The 26980-nt window shown below is 32.6% G+C and overlaps 4 protein-coding genes across 5 annotated transcripts; 1 reads left to right on the plus strand and 3 right to left on the minus strand.

Moving 5' to 3' along the window:
• On the plus strand, positions 1-26737 carry LOC130447844 (zinc finger protein 208-like). The gene is made up of 7 exons (XM_056784880.1): positions 1-702; positions 1055-2626; positions 3780-3962; positions 4339-6810; positions 10441-10534; positions 24037-24326; positions 25206-26737. The coding sequence occupies exons 1-7, from the start codon at positions 411-413 to the stop codon at positions 26585-26587; spliced, it is 6285 nt and encodes a 2094-aa protein (XP_056640858.1). The 5' UTR covers positions 1-410; the 3' UTR covers positions 26588-26737.
• Positions 10609-14330, minus strand: LOC130447683 (zinc finger protein OZF-like). Of its 2 annotated transcripts, XM_056784642.1 has the most exons (3): positions 14214-14317; positions 12660-13056; positions 10638-11078 (listed from the first exon to the last, which is right to left on the minus strand). In XM_056784642.1, the coding sequence occupies exons 1-3, from the start codon at positions 14223-14225 to the stop codon at positions 10843-10845; spliced, it is 645 nt and encodes a 214-aa protein (XP_056640620.1). In that variant the 5' UTR covers positions 14226-14317; the 3' UTR covers positions 10638-10842. The 2 variants fall into 2 exon arrangements, with proteins under 2 accessions (XP_056640619.1, XP_056640620.1); XM_056784641.1 differs by having other exon boundaries at positions 10609-13056; positions 14214-14330.
• On the minus strand, positions 14214-19081 carry LOC130447681 (zinc finger protein ZFP2-like). The gene is made up of 2 exons (XM_056784639.1): positions 18667-19081; positions 14214-16781 (listed from the first exon to the last, which is right to left on the minus strand). Exons 1-2 carry the CDS (start codon positions 18944-18946, stop codon positions 15304-15306), a joined length of 1758 nt encoding a protein of 585 aa, XP_056640617.1. The 5' UTR covers positions 18947-19081; the 3' UTR covers positions 14214-15303.
• Positions 20876-23377, minus strand: LOC130447697 (uncharacterized). Its single transcript, XM_056784658.1, has 4 exons — positions 23020-23377; positions 22536-22686; positions 22195-22430; positions 20876-21184 (listed from the first exon to the last, which is right to left on the minus strand). Exons 1-4 carry the CDS (start codon positions 23201-23203, stop codon positions 20961-20963), a joined length of 795 nt encoding a protein of 264 aa, XP_056640636.1. The 5' UTR covers positions 23204-23377; the 3' UTR covers positions 20876-20960.
• Positions 26738-26980: the final 243 nt, after the last annotated feature.

Genomic DNA, 26980 nt, shown 5'->3' on the forward strand with positions numbered 1-26980 from the left:
TTGGTTCAAGGTGTCAACTTGTCAAATTTTAGACTCTAGTATTGCAAATGTGTAATCTTAGATTCAGTCTTTGTCTTTGACGTAACAAAATTGGATTGTGTGGTGTAGACCGTCCTCTTCCCTGTAAGAGTATTTTTTGCTGATTACTCTCCGAGCAATCAGATCATGATCGGTTTAATCATTTGTTCCAAGGTTTTAATAAAATGAGTATACGTCACATGACATTCCCCCTTGAGGCATGTTTTGTGGTATGCGTTTTCTATGGTTTTGATTAACTGAGGTTATGTGTTTTTATCTGTATTTAGAAAGATGTTCTAAAGGAATATGTCGATTATTACTAAATTTTTTTAATAACTAAATTCATATAATCAACAAAATCGGAAATGTAGCAACAGTTTATTAACACAGAAATGAATGTTAAGGAAGAAATGGATATCCATGATGATTTTCTATCGAATATCGATGTAAAACAAGAATTATTTGACGAAATATCTACTCTAAAAATTCAAAATACAAATGAACAAATATATGCAATTTATTCAATCAAACAAGAAACAAAAGATGACTTGAATACAGATAAAATATTTCATAACAACGTGAAAGCATTTAGTGAAAGAAAAAGGAACATTCTTACTTCACCCAACATAAGAAACAAACTAAAATATTTAAAAGTTGATCATGGAAAGCGAACTAAATCAAAAGGTGAGTTTAATTGATTTATGGCTACTTTAATATTACAAATAATTAGTATTTTCATATTATTTTTGTTCAATAATTGGGAACAAGGGGTAACTAGATATGGTTTCAAACTTTAGCACTTATCATTATAGTGTAGATCTGGTTGGGCTGCATTCAAACTTCTACTATTTTCTGGACATATTTTTGATTTGCTTATTAAACAGAAGACTGATTTCCAGATACTTCACTGCCTTTAATAATTCCCCTTTTCTATGTATTTTTTTCATATTCTTTCAAACGTCATTTTACATTTTCAAGCTATTATTAATAAAAATAACTTCAAATTACAAATTTAAAAAAAATGTTTCTTTAACAGTTGCAGGACTGATAAAAAAACGAAAAAATATTCAACCAAATGCTACGAGGTTAGTGATATGTGTATATTGTGGGAATTTATACACCAAACAAGTAGAATTGTTATGCCATTTACAAATGAATCATTGGATAGAAGGGAAAAAAATATATAATACTAAAATTGACCATAAAAGTAAAAGTGATATTTGCATTATGGGAAATCTTGATATAAAAGATGAAGTTGATATAGTTGAACATAAATTGAAAGTGGAGTTGCAAGAAACCAGGGATCAGTTAGATTTTACTGATAATTTGATCCCATGTGTGAATGAGGTTTCAGAACCATTCCATAGGAGCATTTGCATAAAATCATTCCCAGATAAATTTCAAACAGAAGAAAAGCTATTTAAATGTTACCTTTGTATGAAATCTTTTGCATGGAAAAGTAGTTTGATTACTCATTTACAAAGTCACACAGGTAAAAAACCATTCAATTGTGACATTTGTATGAAAACTTTTTCACAGAGAAGTGATTTGAAGAGACATTTGCGTAGTCATACAGGAGAAAAGCCATTTAAATGTGACATTTGTTGGAAATCATTTTCTGATAAAAGTAATTTAATTAAACATACACGTAATCATACAGGGGAAAAACCATTCAAATGTGACATTTGTATGAAATCATTTCCATATAAAATTAGTTTAAGCAAACATTTGTCTAAGCATACAGGAGTAAACGCATTTAAATGTGACATTTGTTTGAAACCATTTTCTCACAAAAGTAATTTAAATGTACACATGCATAAACACATAGGGGAAAAGCCATTTAAATGTGACATTTGTTTAAAAGCATTTTTTCATAAAAGTAATTTAAATATACATATGCGTAGTCACACTGGAGAAAAACCATTCAAATGTGACATTTGTTTGAAAGTTTTTTCACAAATGAGTAGTTTGAATATACATTTGCGTGGTCATACAGGGGAAAAACCATTCAAATGTGACATTTGTTTTAAAACTTTTACAAGGATAAGCGGTTTGAAAATACATTTGCATAGTCACACAGGAGAAAAACCATTCAAATGTGACATTTGTTTGAAAACTTTTTCAGAGATGAATAGTTTAAACAAACATTCTGTTGTGCATACAGGAGAAAAACCATTCAAATGTGATATTTGTTCAAAATCTTTCTCACGGAAAAGTAGTTTAAATGTACATTTGCGTATTCATACAGGAAAAAAGCCATTTAAATGTGATATTTGTAAGAAATCTTTCACACATAAAAGTAGTTTGAATATACATTCACAAAGTCACACGGGTGAAAAGCCAGTCAATTGTCAGGTTTGTTTGAAACCATTTTCTCATAAAAATAATTTAAAAGTACATATGCTAAAGCACACTGGGGCAAAGCCATTCAATTGTGACATTTGTTTAAAATCATTTTCTCATAAAAGTTATCTAAAAATACATAAGAGTAGTCATACAGGAGAAAAGCCATTCAAATGTGAAATTTGTTTAAAATCTTTCTTACAGAAATGTGGCTTGAATAAACATTTGCTCAGGCACACAGAAGAAATACAACGTCACGAAAATTGTTAGTAGAGAAAGTATATTAAAATAATTATTTGCTTGTTAATCTGTATTTTCTTTTAAGATAGACCCAACATGGCCAATCAGAATTCTTGGTCTGTATATAGACAGCCACTTATATTGGTTTTCTTGCAGACACACTGATTATTAGGATGCTCATTGTTGAAAAGCTTTGAGGCGAGAATCTCTTTTCAGTACTCCAATAAATCGCGTTTTCATATAAATTTGGATCTTCGGATTCTAATTGGAAAACTAGTAACTTTCTGTAATTGTGTGTTTTATGTGTAACTTGAAAGTTGAAACTAAATTTGAATACATAAAATAAATTCCTTGAAACTAATTTTAATTCGTGTTATAACATTGCAGTATTTTTCTATTAGTAATTTTGCACGATCACTGACATTTGAAAAACCAGTTAAATGGTCGCATTCAGCAGACGAAACCGTTGTTCAACCCAAGCAGAATCGTTCCGCGACATACGCCACAAACTTAACATGTTCTGAACCGAACTCCTTGAATCGGAGCGCTTTTAGTTTCTACTAGGTGTTCTGTGATCAAACGTCAAATTGTAAATACTGTATCTATTGTTGTAACCTGACATAGAAGAAAAATTACTAGTTTCGTTATATTAAGATAAAAGTAATGAATTGGAATTGCATAATTTCGTTTTGAATCATAATGATAATTTTCATATACATACAAAAGTGGGTGAGTGATGAATTCACCTCATAATTATTTGAAAAGAAACTAGACAAGAAAATATATCTGTCATAAACTAATAAGATACAGAAAACAAAAAAGTCTTAACAGTGACCGATCAACATGTTCCTGATCTTGATGAGATCTAGCGAACAAATTTATCCATGATTCGATATCTGTTATCCTTCCTGAGATAATGGCCACTTTCGGTATCTCCGGAAGTAAATGTCGATTTCTCGTATCATCACTATTCTATGTATAGAGTTTCATTTTGTTAGTATGATCTACACAATAATTTTTATGTAGCACGTCTATGATAAAGCGGATATTACCTTTCGCCATATGCTAGAACCATCTTTGGTATAACCCTCATTTATTGGGGGGATAATGCTTTAGCACGCATCGATAATTGTCTTTCTATCTAACATCCATGGTTTAAACTGAGGACAACTAAATAGTCTTTATAATGGACGTGAAACCAGAAATAGAAGATGCTCTCATTAAAGAGGAAAAATTTGATATCGAAGAACTTGATATCAAACAGGAGAATGACAAATTTTTACAACAAACATGTGATAATGTTAAAATGAAAATGAAGAAGATGATTTATAACGAAGGCTTAGAGTGTAAATTGGAAACAGGTACCTAAAAATCACTATTTTATAATGAACTTTGCTGTAGCTATTTCAGTATTTTACTAATTGTTTCAGGCATAGAAATAGATGGGATCGAATAGCTAAATAATAACTCCTATAAAATAATTAAAATTTTTAGAACATGTGGAAATATACTCTCAAAATATTTCACTTCTTGCACCTTTTTATATTTTTTTTCGTAGAAATCTTATCAATTTTAGGTCACTTTTTATAGAAAATCAGGAAAAAAATGACATTTTAACATATTTTGGTCTCTATATTTCATTTTACGAAAAAGAAACTTTCTTATACTAATATTGTTATCCCCCATTCAATTTGTGTAAATGTTGATAGAATTTTTAGTTTTAATTATTTCTTGCAGGGTTGTTAAAAGATGAAAAACGCCTGAACACAAATACTATTTCTGGGATTGTGATTTGTGGGTTTTGTGGAAATCTATACACAAAACAAGTAGAATTCCATTACCATTTTTCAACAAATCATTTCATGAAAAGACGTAATTTATTTAAGATGACGTTTCTGGGAAAAAATAGAAGCTGCATTAAAAAACGAAATAGAATTTCAAGGAATATGAATGAAGATGTCAAAAATGGAATTGATCTACTAGAAGATGAATTAAAAATAGAGTCGCAGGAAACTAAGTGTAAATTCAATACTGATAAAAAGCCGTTCGAATGTAATATTTGTATCAAATCGTTTATGACAAAACAATTGTTGAAATTGCACTTGTTTTGTCATACAGGTGAAAAACCATTCAAATGTGACATTTGTTTAAAAACTTTTACATTGAAACGTAGTTTGAAAATTCATTTGCGTGGTCACACAGGAGAAAGGCCATTCAAATGTGATGTTTGCTCAAAAACTTTTTCACAAAAAAATAGTTTAACCACACATTTGCGTGGTCATACAGATGAAAAACCGTTCAAATGTGACATTTGTGTAAAACAGTTTTCAGAAAAAGTATCTTTAATAGGACATGTTTGTAGTCACACTGCGGAAAAACCATTCAAATGTGACATTTGTTTAAAGACTTTTGCATTCAAAAGCAGTTTGAATACTCATTTAGGTAGTCATACTGGAGACAAACCATATAAATGTGACATTTGTTTGAAAAGTTTTCCACTGAAAAGTAGTTTGAAAATTCATTTGCTCAACCACAAAGGAGTAAAGCCATTTAAGTGTGACATTTGTTTGAAAACATTTTTAATGAAAGGTAATTTAAACACACATCTACGTACTCATACAGGAGAAAAACCATTCAAATGTAACATTTGTTTCAAGAGTTTTTCATGGAAAACGAATTTATTGTCACATTATATCAGTCACACAGGAGAAAAACCATTCAAATGTGATATTTGTTTGAAAAATTTTACATTGAAAAATAGTTTGAATACACATTTGCGTATTCACACGGGGGAAAAACCATTCAAATGTGACGTTTGTCCAAAAACTTTCTCACAACAAAATAGTTTAACCACACATTTGCGTTACCATACTGGGGAAAAGCCATTTAAATGTGATATTTGTTTAAAACAGTTTTCAGACAAAGTATCTTTAACAAGACATGCTCGTAGCCACACCGGGGAAAAACCATTCGAATGTGACATTTGTTTAAAAAAATTTTCAGTAAAAGTATCTTTAACACGACATGTTCGTAGTCACACTGGGGAAAAACCATTCAAATGTGATGTTTGTTCAAAAACTTTTACACAAAAAAATAATTTAACCAAACATTTGCATTATCATACAGGGGAAAAGCCATTTAAATGTAACATTTGCTTCAAACAGTTTCCAGAAAAAGTATGTTTAACAAGACATGTTCGTTGTCACACTGTAGAAAAACCGTTCAAATGTGATATCTGTTTGAAAAGTTTCACAATGAAAAGTAGTTTGAATACTCATTTGCTTAGTCACACGGGAGAAAAACCATTCAATTGTGATGTTTGTTCAAAAAAATTTTCACAAAGATATAGATTAACTACACATTTGCGTTATCATACAGGGGAAAAGCCGTTCAAATGTGACGTTTGTTCTAAAACTTTTTCACAAAAAAATAGTTTAACCACACATTTGCTAATTCACACAGGAGAAAAACCATTCAAATGTGATATTTGTTTGAAAACTTTCACATTAAAAACTGGTTTGAATACTCATTTGAGTATTCACACAGAAGAAAAACCATTCAAATGTGACATTTGTTTGAAAAATTTCACTTTAAAAAGCAGTTTGAATACACATTTTCGTATTCACACAGGAGAAAAACCATACAAATGCGACATTTGTTCGAAAAGTTTTCCACGGAAAAGTAATTTGAAAATTCATTTGCACAAACATGAAGGGGGAGAGCCGTTCAAATGCGACATTTGTTTTAAACCGTTTTCACAGAAAGCTAGTTTAAATTCACATCTACGTACTCATACAGGGGAAAAACCATTCAAATGTGACATTTGCTTGAAAACATTTTCATGGAAAACAAATTTAGTAACACATTCTCTCAGTCACACAGGAGAAAAACCGTTCAAATGTAACATTTGTTTGAAAACTTTCGCATTTAAAAGTAGTTTGAATAAACATTTGCTCAATCACACGGAGGGGAAACCATTCAAATGTGACATTTGTTTAAAAACTTTTTCACAAAAATATAATCTAACCACACATTTGCGTTATCATACAGGGGAAAAGCCATTCAAATGTGACATTTGCTCGAAACAGTTTTCAGTAAAAGTATGTTTAACACGACATATGCGTATTCACACAGGGGAAAAACCATTTAAATGTGATAATTGTTTGAAAACTTTTTCATGGAAAACCAATTTAGTAAAACATTCTCTCAGCCACACCTGAGAAAAACCATTCAAATGTGACATTTGATCGAAAAATTTTCCACTGAAAAATAGTACGAAAATTCATTTACAAGGCTATATTGATCGACGACCTTGGAAATTCGGAATGATGCCTTGGTAGCTGCCTTGTTCTTATCTAGTGCTTTAAAAAAAGTTGCATCACCTTTTCTCTTCTTAGAGCTGAATTAAGCGGATAATCTTTTTCAATCCCACTGTGAACTGTCTTGAAATGAGACACAACATTTCCTTTCTCTCCAACGAGACACACATCTTTAACTTGCGTTAAAAAGTAATCGGTTTCTCATTCTGCATGATAGTGATAGGTTTTCGGCTTTTTGCTTGAACTAACCGTAGTAAAAACAAACAAGGAAAGAGCTTAAACGTGTACACGCAAATTAAACATATACGGCACAGACATAACCTCACTCTGGCTACGCGCGTGACAATAACACGCTGCGAAACAAAAACGTATAACTCCGGCAACGACTAATCGGCTGCAACGCTCCCAGGAACTCAGTGTTGAGAACCCGCTGAGCGTCATCGCGAGCCACCGGTGGCTCATAACGTTGTCGACTGATTTGAAGGAAACCAACTGTCCCGGAAGAAAACTCAGAATGGTCGCATTGAGTTCCTAAACTTCTTTATTTTTCGCCGCCAATATTGCTCGATCACCCAGCCAATTTGGTTATTGAACTGTTGCGCTATATCAAGGACAACAAACTGAATAAGCTCCTCTTTTGAGTCTGATGTGACATAAATCTGTGGGTAATGTGATGAATCCGGTCGAGGTGTCCACTGCTTCTTTATTATTATTGCATTTTAAGCCTCTCTACTTCATTGTCACTTACTAAAGAACGCAATTCTGACATAGCAATACGATTTTCTTGATCTGTCTCTTTCTGGTTACCAGTGAGGTAGATCTTCGCACATTTGATTGTCTTCGACGAGTCAAGTCGTGTTCTCCTCCGCTTCGTAAATTGTAATTAATCATAGGGGGAAAAGTACTCGCGCACGTAGAAGTAAAGTGCTACTATCACAAAAGATGTGATGTCACTTGTGAATGTGACGAATAGTCGATGTCCGACATTTATTCAAACGTTAGGCGAAGAAATAATGCACGTGACAAACGCTGATGTTTACGTGTTCTGAATGTTTCAGTGACTCGTTGACGGGCCATTCTTTGTCTCAATGCATTAGCTCGAAGGCGTTCGTTGTGATGCTCTTGACTTTCATTAGCACGTCTGATTGCAGCCTGGTTTCTTACATTTTCATTGTCTTTTGCCGATCTACGGTTTTGGAGTCATTGTGAATTCCGTGTGCGTCGATCAATATTTCCTCCTCGTCCACGAAGACGTGGCATTGTCTTATGTACGTAATTTATATGCGAATATAGTACACTTAATATTGACTGCAATGCGAAATATCAAAAGACACCGCACGAAAAAATTAAATTGTCAAAATAACGAAACACACTAATCTAATGTAATACACACAAACTAAATGCGGTACATATGATATCAAAACATAGCGTACAAAAAAATTACATGTATTGAATGAATACTACGTACACAAAAATTCATCCAAGTCGATTCGGCAGTAAATAACTTAAATACCGATTGCCGCGCCATCTGCCGGGCTTGGTTGTGAATCTATATCATCCTCGAATCCACTTGAACATAAAAAAATTCATTCAAATCGGTCCAGCCGTTTAGGAGTTCACTGTCAACATACATTTTATATACATATACAGGGTTTGTCCGGAAAGTAATAGGACTGAGTCGATTTAAAAAAATTTATTGAGCCAATCGTTACAATTCTTTAAAAACTTTCAAAATAGGCTCCTTCTGCCTCGATGCAGCGCTGCCAGCGCGATTTCCAAGCATTGAAGGCGTCACGGAAGGCATTCTCCGGAATAGCCTTGAGAGCCGCGGTGCATGCTGCTTGGATCCCCTCTGTCGTCTCAAAGTGCTTGCCTTTCATCGACCTTTTCAGGCGAGGAAACAAAAAAAAGTCCGGGGGGGGCACATCTGGGCTGTAGGGCGGCTGCGGAAGCGTTGGAATGCCGGCCTTAGTCAGGTAGCTGTTCACAAGAAAGGCGGTGTGAGCCGGGGCGTTGTCGTGGTGCAACTTCCAGTCTGCTGCGATGTCTTGTCGGACCCGATTGATCCTTCGTTTGAGTCTCTTGAGCACTTCGACACAGTCGACGGTCTGTGTTCAAAACTTTGCGCAAACGAGTCACATTGTCGGTGTTTGTCGAAGTCGAAGGTCTTCCAGCACGGTCTTCATCGGCGACCTCTTCCCGGCCCTTTAAAAAGGCCTGGTGCCACCGAAACACACCACTTTTTGATAAAGCAACATCTGGGTAAGCCTGCTTGATCATATCAAACGTCTCTGTCACAGATTTGTCGAGTTTCACACAGAATTTAATCGCGTACCTCTGCTCTAACGGACGCTGCATTTTCGGCTTGCACAACTCACAGAAATACGTCGCGCGAAAATGCCTGTCCTGACTCTCCAGGTGCTCGGAGACAACTGACCAGCCGCTCGTTTGTTAGCTAGGAACGCCCTCTACCGAATCCAGTCGGTGCGCGCACGCTCTGAAGTACAATCGCGGCGGAAGAAAATCAGTCCTATTACTTTCCGGACAAACCCTGTATATATGTACTTATATATTCATCGTCTGGGAAATAATTAAGATTTTCGGTGGTTTTGAATTGTAGTAATTAATATAATAATATATGTTTGTTTTTTTAATAAAAGATAAAGTTTTTGCATGAATAAAAAACTTAATGCTTACTACTCGATTGTTTTATTTTCCATAAAATCGTACATCATAGGAAGAAGGACGGAAAAAATATACGAGTAAAACGTGCCCTTAGCTGATCCTTCAAACTGGTGTTGGAGCATGGTATGTTAAAGAGGTTCGAAACGCAGATATAGGATTTATCGGACGTTCTAAAAAGCGACTCTAACTCGACCTAAATCCATTATTGAATTCAATGTAATATGCTTTATCGTAGAACCGACTATTTGTTTGAAAAATCACATCAACTTTGGACTTGGTTGGGAAATTTATCGTAAGCAATTTATAGAAGAAAATTTGGAAATGCAAGTAACATGGAGCCTCAATATCACATATATTAGTTTGCGTGACTGATTTTAATGTTATTGCGTTATTGAATGATGTGGCGTTATCGTTTTGTATAGGTTATGTACAAATTTCTGTGTTGAACCACAGAACGAAACTTGTCTGATACCACCGATACATTATTGCTGTTAAAACGTCACTATTTCCCATTCCTGTAGCGTCCTTTATGTGCCTTCGTCGTCTCATACATTACCATCGATGCTGGGATTCCAGTGTCCCTCAAGATGAATTTCGATACATTTATCTTCGGAAGGACAATAAACATGGGCTAGAATCTTTCCACGACCGTCGAAACTAAAGCTACAAACGTGATTAACTTGATTGGCTCGAAATTGATGCTTCCTATGAACGATTGATAAAGTAATGTCGGACGCAGGCGTTGGTATCTGCACCATAAGCGTCAAGTATGTAACATCATGTTCTGACTTATTCATATATCCGAATCGTTGGAAATATTTCACGCGTAATCCAGATCAATTTCCTCTGATGATGATACAACTAAAGTCGCCGGCGACAACGACAATTGATCAAATTATTACCTCACTAGAAGACACCAATGTTTCATCGTAAGTTCAAAAGCCACAATTCTATTTGGGGACTAACAGGCTCCAACGTCAAAGGCAGAATATTAGAAAATATAATCTGAATATTCTGATCGAAAGTACAAATATTCTGATCTATAAATTTATCCACAATATCAGTTTTTGACAACTGTTCTGCTAAAGTGTGCGAGTTCTGGCTATTAAATAACGAAGCTGGTTACGAAAAAGGGTTTTATTATAAAAATTATTCTACATTCGAATACTCCCCTCCCCTCGCCACACATCTTTCTTTACGAGCTCTGCCGTTTTTTGCTTCACCGCTTCCATCGACTTTAACGCATGACCTTTTGATCAGGAGTCAGATTTTTTGGCACCAACTGCGCATCGTGTGAAATTTTTCTAACCGTTTCTTTATCGGCGATTACAGCCTTGGCAATCATTCGACGATCTGCACGCACAATTTGGTTCATTTTAGTCACTGTTTCCGGAGTTGAAACAGTCGCAGGGCTACCTGGGCGCTGGTAATCTTCAGTGCTCTCTCTGCACTCACCAAAGCGCTTACACCACTCTAAAACACGCACGAGATAGATAATTCTCCCCATAGGCCTCTTGCAACAATTTATAGCACTCAGTCGGAGTTTTTTTTCAATTTAACGAGACCCCACCGATCTAGGGCGCCCTCTAAGCGCGTATTCTAATTATTTGACCTCGTACCTGTATACTTTTTCGGATATCAAACTTGTACGCTATAACTAAGTTATAATTTGACATTTATTGAAATAACATATGACAATTGAAGCATTATAAAATCTGTGTTTTCTATGGCAACTACATTCTAAGTTAATTATATTGAAGTTTTTCCGGAAACTTTTATTACATTTGCTACAGCATGAAAATAATCATATTTGAATCGACTCTTGCTCGTTGAGAATGATTTCTCCGTGAAGTTTTAAATGTTTATTTAAATAGAGTTTCCGTGAAAAAGTTTTTGAACAAATTTCACATTTGAACGGCTTTTCTCTTGTGTGAGTCTGCATATGTGTTTTTAAAGTAATTTTTTGTGAAAAAGATTTTGAACAAATATCACATTTGAATGGATTCTCGCCGGTGTGGCTGCGCATATGAGTTTTCAAGTTGCTTTTATTTGAGAAACTTTTGGGGCAAGTTTCACAATTGAATGGCTTCTCACCTGAATGGGATCGCATATGCACGTTCAAAATATTTTTAAGTGAGAAAGTTTTAGAGCAGATCGTACACTCATATGGTTTTTCCCCCGTATGGGTTCGCAAATGTACATTCAAAACATTTTTCAAAGAAAAACTTTTAGGGCAAATTGTACATTCGTATGGTTTTTCTCCTGTATGGATGCGCAAATGTACAGTCAACATACTTTTCTGCGTGAAACATTTTGTACAGATGTCACATTTGAATGGCTTTTCGCCAGTGTGACAAAGCAAATGTGAGGTTAGATGATTTTTTTGTGCGAAAGATTTAAAACAAATTTCACATTTGAATGGCGATTCGCCCATATGACAACGCGTATGTTTCTTCAAATTAGCTTTATGTGAAAACAGTTTCAAGCAAATTTCGCATTTAAATTGTTTTTCGTCCGTATGAGAACGCTTATGTCTCATGAAATTACTTTTATGTGAAAAACATTTTGAGCAAATTTCACATTCAAATGGTTTTTCTCCTGTATGGATGCGCAAATGTACAGTCAAAATGCTTTTCTGCGAGAAAGATTTTGAGCAAACTTCACATTTGAATGGCTTTTCGCCAGTGTGACAAAGCAAATGTGAGGTTAGATGATTTTTTTGTGCAAATGATTTTAAACAAATTTCACATTTGAATGGTGACTCGCCTGTATGACAACGCATATGCTTATTCAAATTTGCTTTATGTGAAAACAATTTCGAACAAATTTCACATTTGAATTGATTTTTGTCTTTATGCGAACGCTTATGTCTCATAAAGTTACTTTTATGTGAAAAAGATTTTAAGCATATTTCACATCCAAATGGTTTTTCCCCTGTATGATACAGCATGTGTATAGTTAATTTGTTTTTTGTGGAGAAGGATTTTGAACAAATTTCACATTTAAACGATTTTTGACTGTAAGACCGAAAATTAGTAACCAAAAGTTTCTTACGTCTATTAAAAATTGTTTTATGTTTCAAATTCTTTGAACATATTTCACATTTTACTAGATTATTATGAATTTTAGAACAAGAGCACATCCAGTCGTCATCTGGAGAAGGATTTGAATAATTAATGTGTTTTAACTGACTATCGATTCCACTTTCTTGTAAATTTTCTTCAATTATTTCCTCTTTTACATCTGCCTTAAAATTAATGAAAGTGCTACTAGGAATAATTTCTTCTGTGATTTTTCTGTTGATGTGTAATTTCTTCTGATTTACAATATGGTTTGTTGAGAAGTGACAGAAAAATTCTACTGGTTTAATATAGATTTTACCACAAACTTCGCATATCCTGATCCTATCAGAAATATTCATTTTCTTGTTGTTTTTTATCTTATGAATATCCTAGAAAAAAATATTAAAACGAATTTTAACACAACAAGGTTATTTTTCAACATTAAAATATAAAGTCAAACATTTCGATCATATTATGGGGTACGATGTATTGTTACAGTTAAATGGAGGCGCAGTTATTATTATCTTAAGGTTAACACACTAATTCAATATGATTTAATTCTGTTGTTTACTCCATTCAATATAAATTCAAGTATAACATGAACTACAAAACATAAAATTAGTCCTACAATTATATTAATACAACCATGTAGTAGAACTGATAATTTATTTTCATCGACGCCAAAATTTATTTATCAAAGAAAAATAGTAAACTAAAACAACGATCAGTGCGTGATCAGCACGTAAACATCCTGGGCGAAACGCGGCACTATAATATACCACAGATAAAACACACAAAACAAAGCTGCAGCAAATATTTTAGGAATATGATCACTTGCACTATGTTTTAATTTACTGTTTTTTCTTTAAAAGACTTTAGGTAGGTTGTTTAATTGTATATCTTACTTATTGTTTTTTCTGTAACTTTGTCAATTACACAATTATCAAAAATTCTTATTGTGTTTGAAAAGCCTACCTGATTATCCGGGATAGGATCATATTGGCTATAGAAGTGTTACAACTAACTATAAGTTAAATCAAAAAAAATTGATGCCAAAGTAACTAATAAATTCATTATCTAAGAAAATCCCTATTAAAATATATAATTAAATTTGCAGTATAAAGGCAATTTTTCCATTCTTAAGCTAATTAAGCTATTAATGTTATTGCGTTTGTAGGAAATTAATGTTTTCTCCTATTTAAAATTATCACTACTCAAAGTCAACTAATACTTTAATAGACTATAGACGAAATGAAATACTATTTGAGCTAAATCATTTCATACTTGGTACATAAAAATGAATTTCTAGATATCTAATTGGAAAAATTAGACATGATAGTAAAATAATTTGTGGAGGAAAACTTGTTATTAAAGAATTATATCATATCGATCGTATTTTATCTAAAATTAATTCTTAAAATAAAATTTACGAGCAGTTCAACACAAGAATTTTTAAGTAATTATTATTTAGACACCCTAAACCAAATAATATAAATATGAATACATTTCGGTAAGACATATTTAAACCTAAATAAATTTCACTAACCTTTGAAACCATTTGAGCTATTTTTTCATATGCTGATTTCTGCTTTAACAAATGCTATGCTCTTCAACATAAAATATTCCTTTATTACCGAAACTGGAATATATCATATATTTTGACATATAAACATTCTTCTTCTTTTTTATATGTACATGAAACATTACCATAAACAAGTTTAATTTAATAGTGTAATGATTGGAACAAACGGTAGTTCCGAACGAATTGGTGTAATACACATTTTCATGGAAATATATAAACGAGAAAAACTTTGTTTAATTTTATTTTTTTTCGAAAGCTTTGATGCGCGTTGATCACACTGACAATAGTTGCATCTAGTATTAATAAGTTTAAACTGTTCGTTTTCAATTGTCTATAAACCATAAGAAAATAGAATCGCTGATGTACTGATGGTCAAAACAAAACAAATTAAATGGCAATCGGACCGCATCTGGTGTTTACTATATAGTGACATCACCAGCAGCTGATTGCCTGATAATTTCAGCTTGGTTGGAAGGGAATTCACAGATGACCTATTCTGTTTGACAAATGATGGTTTCTATGGGTATGAATAGTGTAATTGAAGCCTTTGGAAAGAGCCTGTTTGGCGTATAGGGGTGTCGGCGTTTTTGGAACAAAATAAGTTTGGATAGTTTGTCCTTTTAAGTTTGAGTCTATTAGTGTCCCGTATCAATAGGTGAACTTGGAATATGTGGATTTGATGAAAAATATCGAGAAGCCGGAAATTGGTGGCGTAAAGATTTTTTCTAGTGGTATGGATGGAATTTCTGAAAAGAGAGCTAAATACTAAAAGGGCAAATGATACAGGGCGAAAAATCGATAGCAAAAAGGTGTCTCCAAGTCAAAAGAAGACTTATACCTTGCGATACATGCGAATGTTGGTATAATCATCAAGAACTTGCAACTGAATAGATATTGAGAGAACTAAAGGTGGTTGAATGTACTTCAACCCGATAATAAAGTTTTTGAAATATCTCAAAAGGTTTTCATTTTATTTTGAAAAAAAGTTGTCGAGTCCTCATTGGAAAACCCTCGACAAAGTAGCAATTTCCAATATATGAATCGATATTACAATTCAAAGACAATGAGTATTCATGTGTTTAACGAACTTATTAGTACAAGTGAAACATTTTGAACAAATTTCACATTTGAAGGGAGTTCTTCCTGTATGACCGCGTACGTGCCGAAGAAAAGTACTTCGAATACTATAAGATTTGGAACAAACATCGCATTTGAACGGTTTCTCAGACGTATGGATATGTACGTGTTGAAGCATACTAGTTTTGTGAGAGAACGTTTTCAAACAAATATCGCATTTGAAAGGTTTTTCGCCCGTATGAGTACGTATGTGTATATTCAAAGTACCTCGCCTTCCGAACGATTTAAAACATATTCCACATATAAACGGTTTCTCGCCGGTATGACTACGCGTATGATCAATTAAATTATCTCGTTGGAAAAAAGTTTTGGCGCAAATATCGCATTTGAACGGTTTTTCGCCGGTGTGAATCCGATTGTGTTTTACCAAAGTGTCCGCACGTGCGAAAGCTTTACAACATATTTCGCATTTGAAATCTTTTTCGTTATTGTGACAACGTAAATGGTAATTTAAACTGTCTCTTCGTTTGAACGTTTTCAAGCAAATGTCACATTTGAACGGTTTTTCGCCGGTGTGGACTCGGACGTGTTTCACTAAAGAGCTTCCGTTTGAAAATCCTTTCGAACAAATTTCGCACTTGAACGGTTTTTCGCCGGTATGACAACGCTGGTGTTGGACTAAATTACCTTTGGACGCGAATATTTTCGAACAAATGTCGCACTTGTTTGGTTTTTTTTCTTCGTGAATCGATATGTGTTTGAACAAACCATCTTCATCTGCGAATAATCTCAAGCAGATTTCACATTTGAATGGCTTTTGCGCGTGATCGCGCACGTGTTTATTGAAATTTCCTTGTTGGGTGAAAGATCTAGTACAAATTTCGCATTTAAACGGTTTTATCCCAGTGTGGATTCGCGTATGCAACACCAACGTCCATTTAGATTTGAACGATTTTGAACAAACGTCACATTTGAATGGTCTCTCGCCGGTGTGACTGAGCATATGGATATTCAAAGATCTAGATATTTTGAAAGATTTTGAACAAATTACGCATTCGTATCGTTTGTCGGTAACTTGATTACTTTTCTGTTTGACCAATTTACTTTTTGATAAGAAAACTTTAGGAGAAAATTCATATTTTGAATTCTCGTTTCCCGAATCCACATCTCCTAGTTTGATATTTATTTGATTGGAAGAATCATTTGATTTATCGTTATTCACTGGTTTTGTGGTTTCTTTTCTGCGATTTACATTTTTTAAATGAAACGGATTTTTCAATTTCTTATCGATGTTCTTCGACTTGTTTGTATTCACACTTATTTTTTTAACAAAATGTAGTGCAGCGTGGTGAAGTACTTCAAATTTCTTAATGAACAAATTTCCACATAATTTACATACGAAAATACCTCCAAGTAAGATCCAGTGCTTTGTGTTTTTCATAAGCAAAGTTGATCCTGCAAATAAAAAATGGTGGACTACTAAAACTGAAGAAGAAAATATAAAATTTGAGTTGATGCACTCGGAGGCGTAAAACCCTTTTGATTTAAACAATTTAGAAACATAGTTGACTCACAAATCACCCTCCTTTTTCCCTCTAATCCCCAGTGGCGGCGCCAGGCATGTGCGCTCCTCCCGGGGCCCCGCAGGGCTATAAATCTGTCAGTATCTTTCAGAAAGCTGTGAAGGTTTTATCTAATATTTCCCCTATTCTGAGGATCTGAGGTTATTTTAATTTTATACTTAAGAATAAATATTTTATAAATAAATATTTTCTACACGGTTTTAATGTTTTAAAGTCTGGGGCCCCGCAAGTATTGAAATGTGGAATCAAACTTTTTAAATCGCGAAACTGCTATGCTAGTGCTATTTTCCGGGGAAGGGCCCCCCCTAACTCACCTCGCACAGGGCCCCGCCACTGCTAATCCCTCATTTAGACTGATATTCGTGAAATTGTTGGGCAGCGTCAATTTATAGGTTGAAAAGGAAAACAAGCCTCGACAGGAGTACTGCCTCACTCGGCAGTACTCGGGACTGTATAGTGAGTGTATAGGACAGAAGGGAAACAAATCGCGACAAGAATTTTCTTGCAAGTTCTTGAGCCGCAAATTATAATTTTTAGACTTATACATCAAAATAATTAACAATAATTAATAATATTAACATAATAAATCGTGTTTTTTTCCAAAGAAATCAATGGTTTTTGATTTTTTTGATAAAAAACAGATTTTGCCCCACCGTGGATTTTAGCACGTAAGAATTAGCACTTGGTTAAGTTAGGCTAGAAAAAAATTAGTTACTGATCTTTATAATCAGATTGTAATAAAATATAAATACTCTACTTAAGTGTTTTCTCAAAAAATGTCCAATTCTGAATGGAGTTTTTCCAATTTTTCTATTTCTAATTCTGCTAGCTATTTTGTCGAGGCAATCGTCATCCCCCAACATTTGACGCCATCTCTCTGTCAAAGCAGGGCACCGGCAGAGCAGATACTCGATCGTCACTTCTACGTTACACTTTTTGCAATAAAGTCCGTTGTAACTCCCCATTTTTCAAGTCGTGTGCCAGCAGTTCAGTGATCACTGCAATGGTCTTCTTTTTTTCTCTCTATTGATCCTTGAATATCGTGCAATCACTTCTGTTTAACTCGGATTCCTGTGTCATAACATGTTTTAAAAATTCCATGGGTAATAGCACTGTTACTGTCTCTTCGGCATTCTCTTCTCTCGTTCCACCTTTAGCAAACTTATCTATCTTGGAGTTCTCTTTCACTTCAAATTGTTGGACGCCCAGCATAGGCTTACTCTAGTGGCATGAATCCGGGAGAGTGCTTCACGACAACTCATTATTGTTTTTGATGCTATTGTTTTTAAGGCTACCTGTGTAGATTGTTGTGTTTCAGTTGAATTCACCATTTTCTCTTACCAGCCTTGTATATTGCTTATTATGTATTACATCCATATTTTAATCTGTACGAGTATTAGTGTTAATACATAGAAACAGTGTACACTCACCATATTCATTATACATACAGCCATTATTTCCTTCCAATAATTTTAGATTTTTGCTATATACGCCTTTTTCCCGAAATAGAGGTTAATTGCAGCTATAACTATATACTTTTCCATCATTAAAAGCAAAAATTAATGTAAATTTCAATACCCTTTAAAAAGAGAAGCGTGATTGTGTTTGTTTATTACAAAAGTACGAAACGATCTTATTTAAGTAAATATATACGTATTATAATTTGTTATTAATTTTGCTTGCAGCTCATTCAAAAATTAAATTTCGTTTACCATCAATACAATCACAATGTAGTAAATGAAAACGGTTTTACATACCTGATCTGGATTGTTTGGCGTTTTTCAAATGAACATAGTTTTTATTCACACCTTGAATAATCTGGTTATTTTCACTTTTCACATTTATAAATGTTTGATGTAAATAGTCGGCATCGGTTTCTTGTTTTATTGAAATTAATTCGGCTTTAAGAACACAATTTGATTCATTGTTTTTATCCTTGATGAAAATTTCATTTTCTTTCTCAAAAAAGTATTTTGCAGCTTCTAATTTCTCCTCTTTAATATCCATATCCCACTGTTCTTGTTTTACTTCCATCATATGGTATTAAAGAAAAAAATAAAAACAATAATAATCACCGACGTTAACTTAGGTTAGAGAGTACGAAATTGTACTATATGACACTCTCCAACTGACAGGCAATTCCATAAGGCCTTTTCAAAAACTATAAACGGGTTAATCCGGTTGTCCGGATTTTTTCAAGTTTTCTTTTTATCGTGAGGTTTGAGAACTGATTTAGAAGTTGAATAAACTTTTTAAATTGTCATTGGATAGCATTGATGTGAAGAAACACGTTATTTCAGTATGTTTCAATATAAATTCTATAAATAAATAATGACTGCTTCGATAAGTATATTTTGTGATTTATTTTATTATTCCAGTAAGAAAAACAACATTGTATACCCAATCAAATTTATTTTAAAAATTAACTTAGAAGAGATAATTTTTTACAATTAAAATTTTGTATTTTGTGTATGTGTTTTGAATCCTTTTAAAGGACGTTTAGTTTTTTTAGGTTAATTTTCTTTAAATGTTTACTTTAATCCTTTAACGGTCGTTGGTACATATATATAACCTTTGCCATTATAGTCTATGTGCTGTTTATTATACAGCGGAATATCAACCTTACGGTGCTTTTCTCTGAATGTTTTCTGCTATGAATCCCGAGCTTCGGTATAATGTTGCGCCATCTATATCGAAACAAATGTTTAGCTGTCAAAATATGGTATGAATTTGTACCAGTGAACGTGTGACGGAAAGAACTAACAGTATCTAAGTTATTTGCGCATTTTTATATTGTTTATGTAACAAATATCCCTTGGAAACGTAAGTATCATATTGTTTATATACTTATCTGCGAATCTTACTTATAATAATTTGATCAAAAGTTCATTTGCAAGTACTTCATTTTTTGTTTTTAGTGTAAAGTTTAGAAATAGATGGAAAACACCATCCGGTGTTTTTATTTCTACTTCAAATACGAAACAAATTTCACGATATGTTTATAGAATTTACTGAAGAATACATAATAAAATTGCTTATGTGAGCATCAAATATAGTGTTGGTTTATTGGCTAGGATAATTTTTTATACATATATGTACCAGAGAACATAATGTGTCTATAAAAACTGTGTGTTGTATGTTCTATGAAGTGTCTACCATAGAACATACCCTAAGTTATGTTCTGTGGTAGACACCAGGGTCTATGCACTGGAATACGAGATGTTTAGGACGATTTTCAACGCCATCTCTGTGGGTGGCTCAAATCTAAAAGCTTACTTTTTGCTGTTTTAAGTTTGTCAATCTGAATTCTGTAACTAAGTAATCTTCGGTAGACACTTCGTTTGCATCTCGTCTCTGTTTCAAATCTGATTATTTTTTGGATTTATTAGTATTGTTTCTATTCTAATTTTGGCGTTTTTTTTTAAATGTTGTTTGGTGAGCAAGAGAACCTAGTAGATATTAGCACAGGTAGCAACATTTACTGGAATATTGTGCTTCTATGCTTTGACAAAATTAAAACATGTGTAATGTGACTCTTAGAATCTCAGGAATGGTAACTCTTAGGAAAAAATAATGAGGATCATTTTTGTAGAGAATTTTACGATCTACAACTTTGGTTTGAGTTTTTTTTTGATAAAAATCCAAATAACCTCAAATTATGACCTTTAACCCCGATTAAATTTTGTAATACACATAGGATTGATGGGGATTTTTAAAACTTTATTTGTAATGGTACACCCCAGCTCTCCACCAATATTTGGCTTTTCGGGAATTTTTGTTATCTTAAATCTCTATTTTGACCAGACTATTACTTTCATATACCTTATTTTTATTAACCTGTATATTCACGGTTATAAAGTTTTAAGTGACACAAAGCGACTTTTTAGTATCGGTCTTTTATTTGGTGGGTATGTGTAGCTTCCTTTTAATATTTATATTGTAGGATTGATTAATGTTTTATTGAAGTTTTGTGTATTCCTTTAATGCCTACAATTGCTATTGTTGTACATGGTATATCTAAAAAAGTTTGTTTCGTTACTTTTATTCTTAATTAATTTATGTTTTCTTCTAAAAGGATTTGTAGGAACCTCCTCCTAATTTCCTTTGCTTTCTCAGGAGGATTGTCATTTAGTACAGAAAAGATATACTCGCAAAATGATCTATTTGAATCATTTGGCCTGGTTTGATTCCTTTGGATAGTGTTGTTGCAACTAGACAGGCTTCTACCTAGTTCCAAAAATTGATTAACCTCTTCATCTGCAACTCTCTTTTTTCCTGAAGAAAAATTCCAAATTATACACTAGGGTTTAATAAATCCAGGTATATTCTGGTAACATTGCATATGTTCAAGTTCACTCTATTTAGAAACATTTTAAGTACCACTCGTCAGACGCTACTCATTTAAAAATCCCCAAAAAAATCTAGTATTGTAATAATTTATATCTTCCATAATTTATTTTGTAAAGAATTAATAGAAAGAAAGAAATGATATATGTTTTCCATGTATTTTTTCACGTAGAATACGATGAACTTGTTAGTTTTACCCACATTATAAGCGCTGAGAGTAAAATACATAACGTGTGTGAGACTTGGATAGGTCAAAACCAACATTTTCGTTAGGACATATTGACATATTTTCCGAACGGGGCATTTTGGTTAACTGCCATTTGGCAAAGAGGTAGGTCAGGGGTTCCTGAAAAACATATCCAAAATTCGCGCAAATTAAGGGTGAGGTTTTTGAGAAAAGTCATTTTTTTTTTCGGATTTCCCAAATAATTTTTGATTAAATTTTAATTAAAGAAGAGTAAATAACGCCCATTTAGAAAAATTGATCCCCAAAGGTAAATTTGAGCCATAATGGCGGCCATTTGAAATGAGTGTACACTTGAAATGCTCAAATAGCGTATTCACAAAGTAGACTTCCATATGGCGCCACAGGGCTCGAAAAACGTTTTTCGGAAAAATGAAAGTGGCCATATTTCTTCAAATTGAATATAGAATGATATTCTAGAGTTTGAAAAAAAACAAGACACAGATTTTTTGCTGGGTGGATCCATTTAGAATGACATTTGATCTATTTTTATTCACAGATAAACACCATGTAAAAAAATTGAATAGTTTAGTGAAATAAATGGTTAGGTCTATAATTAAGGAAGCAGTATCACAGTCTCTCCCATGAATATCATTACTGATAACTTGGAATAAAAAACACATGTAAAGTTATCAAAATAGTGCCTGGATTTATCAAAGGCTGGTTTTATTTCAAAAACTCTGTAATAACTTACTTTTAGAAACACCTTGTGGGGATGTTTTTAAAGTAGTTTGTCCGATCCTGGAAGAACCAGGATTATCACATACCAAATCCCCCCTCTCTAAAGTCTCCTCTTTTCCCTCATTTGCACCCTGAGGCTCTGGAGACAGCAGCATGCTCCAAACTGATCTCCCACTGCTAGCGGAGCTGCATGAAGATGAAGGGCGACTCTTTAGCACCAAGTTTTGTCTTGACCTACTTGTGAATGTTCTATAAAAATAATGGATATATAATTGAATAATTCAACATAATTACTAAAAATATGAGTAGTCATATACTATGGTTTTTTAATAATAATGCTAGAAATGAACTTACTGTCTGGGTTTGCTGAATTTTCCATAGAAGGACATTTTCGGAAACAGCACCCAATTTGATTTGGGAGCTGCAGAACCTGATTTTCCTGTATTTCGCTTCTCCCTTGTGTATTTGTCCCTCAAGGACTTCCATAACCTCTGACAATGATCCACTTAAAAAATTGAGATATTATTTTTCCAAACTCTTTATTATAGTTTGTATTTTTATTTAGGTATTGGCTCTATTGAAAGAAAGTAATCATCTGGAAATTTAAAAAAAAATTATTGCAGAAAAAATTACGGACTCTATTGGATTCTATCAAATTTATCTGGAGTCCAACGTTACTCTCATAAGTATAAATTTAGAACTCTAGGTGTTAAATTCAAATTAACAGCAGCTTTTGAAATAACATAAACATGGTATTGTTATTTCGCAAAAACAACGAGGTATAGGTATATTTTATATTGGTCGTTACATCGTGAAAAATTACCGTTTAATGACTTACCACTTATATTTAATATAGACGCTATTTCTTTCCAGGCATCTTCTTTTTTTCTGCTATTTTTATAATCTTTATTTTTCATATCATACAAAAATTCATAGTTTTGTATGAATTCTAATAGGAGACCCGCAATATCTTCAGAGTTCTCTTCGTACTGTGTGTTTTCTGATATATACTGCTCCGACATAATTATCAATAACTTTTCCTAACAAAATTTTACACCATAAAGAAATAAATAACGATGTATGCCACACCAAAAAAATAAAAAAAAAATAATTCACAGAACATAACATAACCTAAACCTTGGACTACGAAAAAGAGAGGGTATGTAATCTTTAATGCTGGCCTATTACCATTTGGCCCAAAGCGAGTAGCACACAGTGGCATATCAAAGCATTACAATTGGGAATGAAAATATTACTAATTAATTATGTTTTTAGTTTGAAACATCACTAATTTTTACAAAATGTTTTCTTTAATTATTTCTATATAGGTACTATCTGCAAATTAAGGTCAGGTTAGTTAAAAGAAAAAGTGTAGCAGAGCTATAAGTTTTATGAGCAAGTACTAGATGTCTTGGATTATAATAGAAGCTGCTTTGCCAAATAGTTATAAATTATTTGTGTTCAATTGCTGTTTTTCTAGTATAGCGCTTGCTGTGTTATTTGAATATTTTTATATCATGTATAACTGAATTTAAACTGTACTTGTAAAAAATTTTGGACAATAAAAATATGTGATTCCAGATTACTAGCCTTGTTTATTGAATTTATGTTTTATAATTATGAAAATTTTAATAAATCTTTCGAACAAATTTTGGTTTTACAATTAGTAACGCATACTGAAATATAGATCAAGATTTGTCTATGACCCATACTTTTTCCAATGATAACTTCCTACATTATACATTTAAATTATGATATAGAAATAGAAGAAGAATGAATCAATTTTCACTTTTTTTACAACCAAAGCAATTGCTTAATTTATTTTTATATTTAAATGATGATAAATATGAAATAGTACATATAAAATGGATTTGGAGGTAAAAGTTGTGAATGGAGAAATCGATAATCAAAATGATTTTTCTTGTTATATCGATATTAAACAAGAAATGAGTGACGATGTTTCGGAGAGCCCTTTTCAAAATGTAAATACTAATATTATTAAACAAGAAATAAATGATGAACTAAATCAAATGAAAATATTCGGAGAATCTATTGTTGCAGTCAAAACAGAGAGTAATACACGCAATATCCGAAAAAGAATTACATATTTTAAAAATAATTATGGAATGCGAAATAAATCAAAAGGTGAGTTATACTTACTTACTATTGATTGATTGCCAAATATCTTAATAAGTAATCTATCTCTGTGTGTACAGTTTTATCTATTAGCTTAATTTAAAAAAACAAGTGCCAAACATTTTTTTCTTAATACCTGTTCATTTGGGAATAACTGAGGTGACTATAAATGAATTCTAGCAGGTATTCAATTGATTTTATTATTCTATTTCTGGTTCAAATACTCAGCAATTGGTAGATAAATCTGTAAATTTCACTATCAACCTATAGTTAAGTAATAAGTATGTATGCAGTAAAAGAGAAAGTGAAATTGTTGCAGTGGTAACCAGGAGGTAGGAGAAGGTAAGATATAGATCTAAGTAACTGAATAAAAAATGGAAAATTTGAGAATGTTGGAATTATTTCAAATATAACAACTAATGATATGATCTTTGATTTTTTGTCTGTTGAGTGTGTTTTCCTATATCTACTATTTATTCCTTCCATGTTTTTCTTGGTCTGTCTTTTCTCCTTCCTATAGTTCTTGCTTCCCATATTTGTTTTATTAATCTATCTTGTTCCATTCATGTTAAATGTGTAAACCAGTTTGTTTGATTTTCTTTTCAAATGTGTTATTTTCCCAATCATTAGACATTGAAAAACTAGTTTATCCTACATGTTCTCATTAATCAGCTTTTATGACTTTATGTATTTTACTGCCCAATATCTTATATATTATTTCCGTATAAGGTTTTCTAGATTGTAAATAAATATTAGATGAATCAGCTTAAGCCAGTGTAAAAACTATATCAAATTCTACCTTGAAGATTTCACATTTTAATCATGTTTATTGTATTATCATAATACTTTGTTAAAATTTTAAATACCCATTTATAATTTTCCTTGCAGGATTTCTGATAAATGGACAACACCTAAATCTAGATACTATTGCTGGGATTATGATCTGTAAGTTTTGTGGAAATTTATACACAAAACTTGAGGAATTTGTTTGCCACTTTTCTACAAATTATTATATGAACAAGAAGAAATTACAGAGTAAAATAAAGTTTAAAAATAAATATCTATGTTGCAGAAGAAAGCAACTAACTGACTCTGCGGATTCTAAAACTCATAACAAAAATGATAAAAATGAAATTGAAATAGTTGAATATGATTTGAAAGAGGATAAAGATACCAGAGTAACTGGTAGTTTTGAGATAAGTTCAAGTGACGGTCAAAAATTGGAGATTGGACATTTATTTACTCACAATGAAGAAAAGTCACTCAAATGTGACTTTTGTTTAAAAACTTTCTCAAAGAAAACTCTATTAAAATCACATTTGCGTATTCACACTGGAGAAAAACCATTCAAATGTGAAATTTGTTCAAAAACTTTTTCTTGGAAAAATAATCTGAATGCACATTCTCGTATTCACACAGGAGAAAAGCCATTCAAGTGTGACATTTGTTTGAAAACTTTTTCACAGAAAAATAATTTGACTACGCATTTGCATAGTCACACAGGAGAAAAGCCATTCAAATGTGATATTTGTTCTAAAAATTTTCCACGGAAAACTCAATTGAATACACATTTGATAAGTCACACAAAAGAAAAGCCATTCAAATGTGAAATTTGTTTAAAAACTTTTTCACATAAAAATAATTTAAATTTGCATTTAAATAGTCACACAGGAGAAAATCAGTTCAAATGTGACATTTGTTTCAAAAGTTTTCCAAGAAAATCTCAATTGAATATACATTTGCTAAGTCACACAAAAGAAAAGCCATTCCAGTGTGACATTTGCTTTAAAAGTTTTTCACAGAAAAATAATTTGAATACACACTTGCGTAGTCACACAGGAGAAAAGCCTTTTAAATGTGATGTTTGTTCAAAATCATTCACCCAGAAATGTCATTTGAATGAGCATTCACGTAGTCACACAGGAGAAAAGCCATTTAAATGTGATATTTGTTTAAAAACGTTTACACAGAAATGTCATCTGTTTGAACACCTACGTAGTCACACAGGGGAAAAACCTTTCAAATGCGACGTTTGTTTGAAAACTTTTTCATGGAAAAATAATCTGAATGCACATTTGCGTATTCACACAGGTGAAAAGCCATTCGAATGTGTCATTTGCTTGAAAACTTTTTCACAGAAATGTCACTTGATTGAGCATTTCCGTAGTCATACAGGAGAAAAGCCATTTAAATGTGACGTTTGCTTAAAAACTTTTTCGCAGAAAAATAATTTGAATACACATCTACGTAGTCACATAAAAGAAAAGTGATTAAAATATGAAACAGAAAATCATTTGAATCGGATTTTTTTATTGATATGGCTCTAGTGGCCAAACTTTTTATCGTTCAATTGAAATATTTATATCAACATTTGTCACAAAATCGGGTATTATATTTAATTTTTTTTATTGTTTATTGAATTAAACAGGTTTCTGTGGAAAAATTTCCCATAACCCCATAAGAGTTATGAGATCATATTGTGGCAACTTTAAAGTGGAACCTCTCTTTGTTGATAAATTGGATAAACCGAATTTATTTTTTTACCTTTTCCATCACTCGAATATCTTGCACCTCCAGTATAACTGATATATAAAATCCATCTTTTAGTGATGGTTCAGAGAATATCAATATCTGAATTATAATCAATTGTTATAACTTTTGGC

This window comes from Diorhabda sublineata, chromosome 8 (assembly GCF_026230105.1).
Source record: "Diorhabda sublineata isolate icDioSubl1.1 chromosome 8, icDioSubl1.1, whole genome shotgun sequence".
NCBI lineage: Eukaryota > Metazoa > Arthropoda > Insecta > Coleoptera > Chrysomelidae > Diorhabda > Diorhabda sublineata.

What these genes read in the sequence shown, in the direction of transcription:
- LOC130447844 (XM_056784880.1), top strand. Translation starts at nt 411, where the DNA reads ATGAATGTTAAGGAAGAAATGGATATCCATGATGATTTTCTATCGAAT. An exon ending in AAAGCGAACTAAATCAAAAG is followed by an intron (nt 703 to 1,054) that starts GTGAGTTTAATT and finishes TTTCTTTAACAG; the next exon opens with TTGCAGGACTGATAAAAAAA. An exon ending in TTTAGTAAAACATTCTCTCA is followed by an intron (nt 6,811 to 10,440) that starts GCCACACCTGAG and finishes CGCGTAATCCAG; the next exon opens with ATCAATTTCCTCTGATGATG.
- LOC130447681 (XM_056784639.1), bottom strand. Translation starts at nt 18,946, where the DNA reads ATGATGGAAGTAAAACAAGAACAGTGGGATATGGATATTAAAGAGGAG. An exon ending in CGCCAAACAATCCAGATCAG is followed by an intron (nt 16,782 to 18,666) that starts GTATGTAAAACC and finishes TTTTATTTGCAG; the next exon opens with GATCAACTTTGCTTATGAAA.
- LOC130447697 (XM_056784658.1), bottom strand. Translation starts at nt 23,203, where the DNA reads ATGTCGGAGCAGTATATATCAGAAAACACACAGTACGAAGAGAACTCT. An exon ending in GTCTATATTAAATATAAGTG is followed by an intron (nt 22,687 to 23,019) that starts GTAAGTCATTAA and finishes CAATTTTTTAAG; the next exon opens with TGGATCATTGTCAGAGGTTA. An exon ending in AAATTCAGCAAACCCAGACA is followed by an intron (nt 22,431 to 22,535) that starts GTAAGTTCATTT and finishes TTATTTTTATAG; the next exon opens with AACATTCACAAGTAGGTCAA.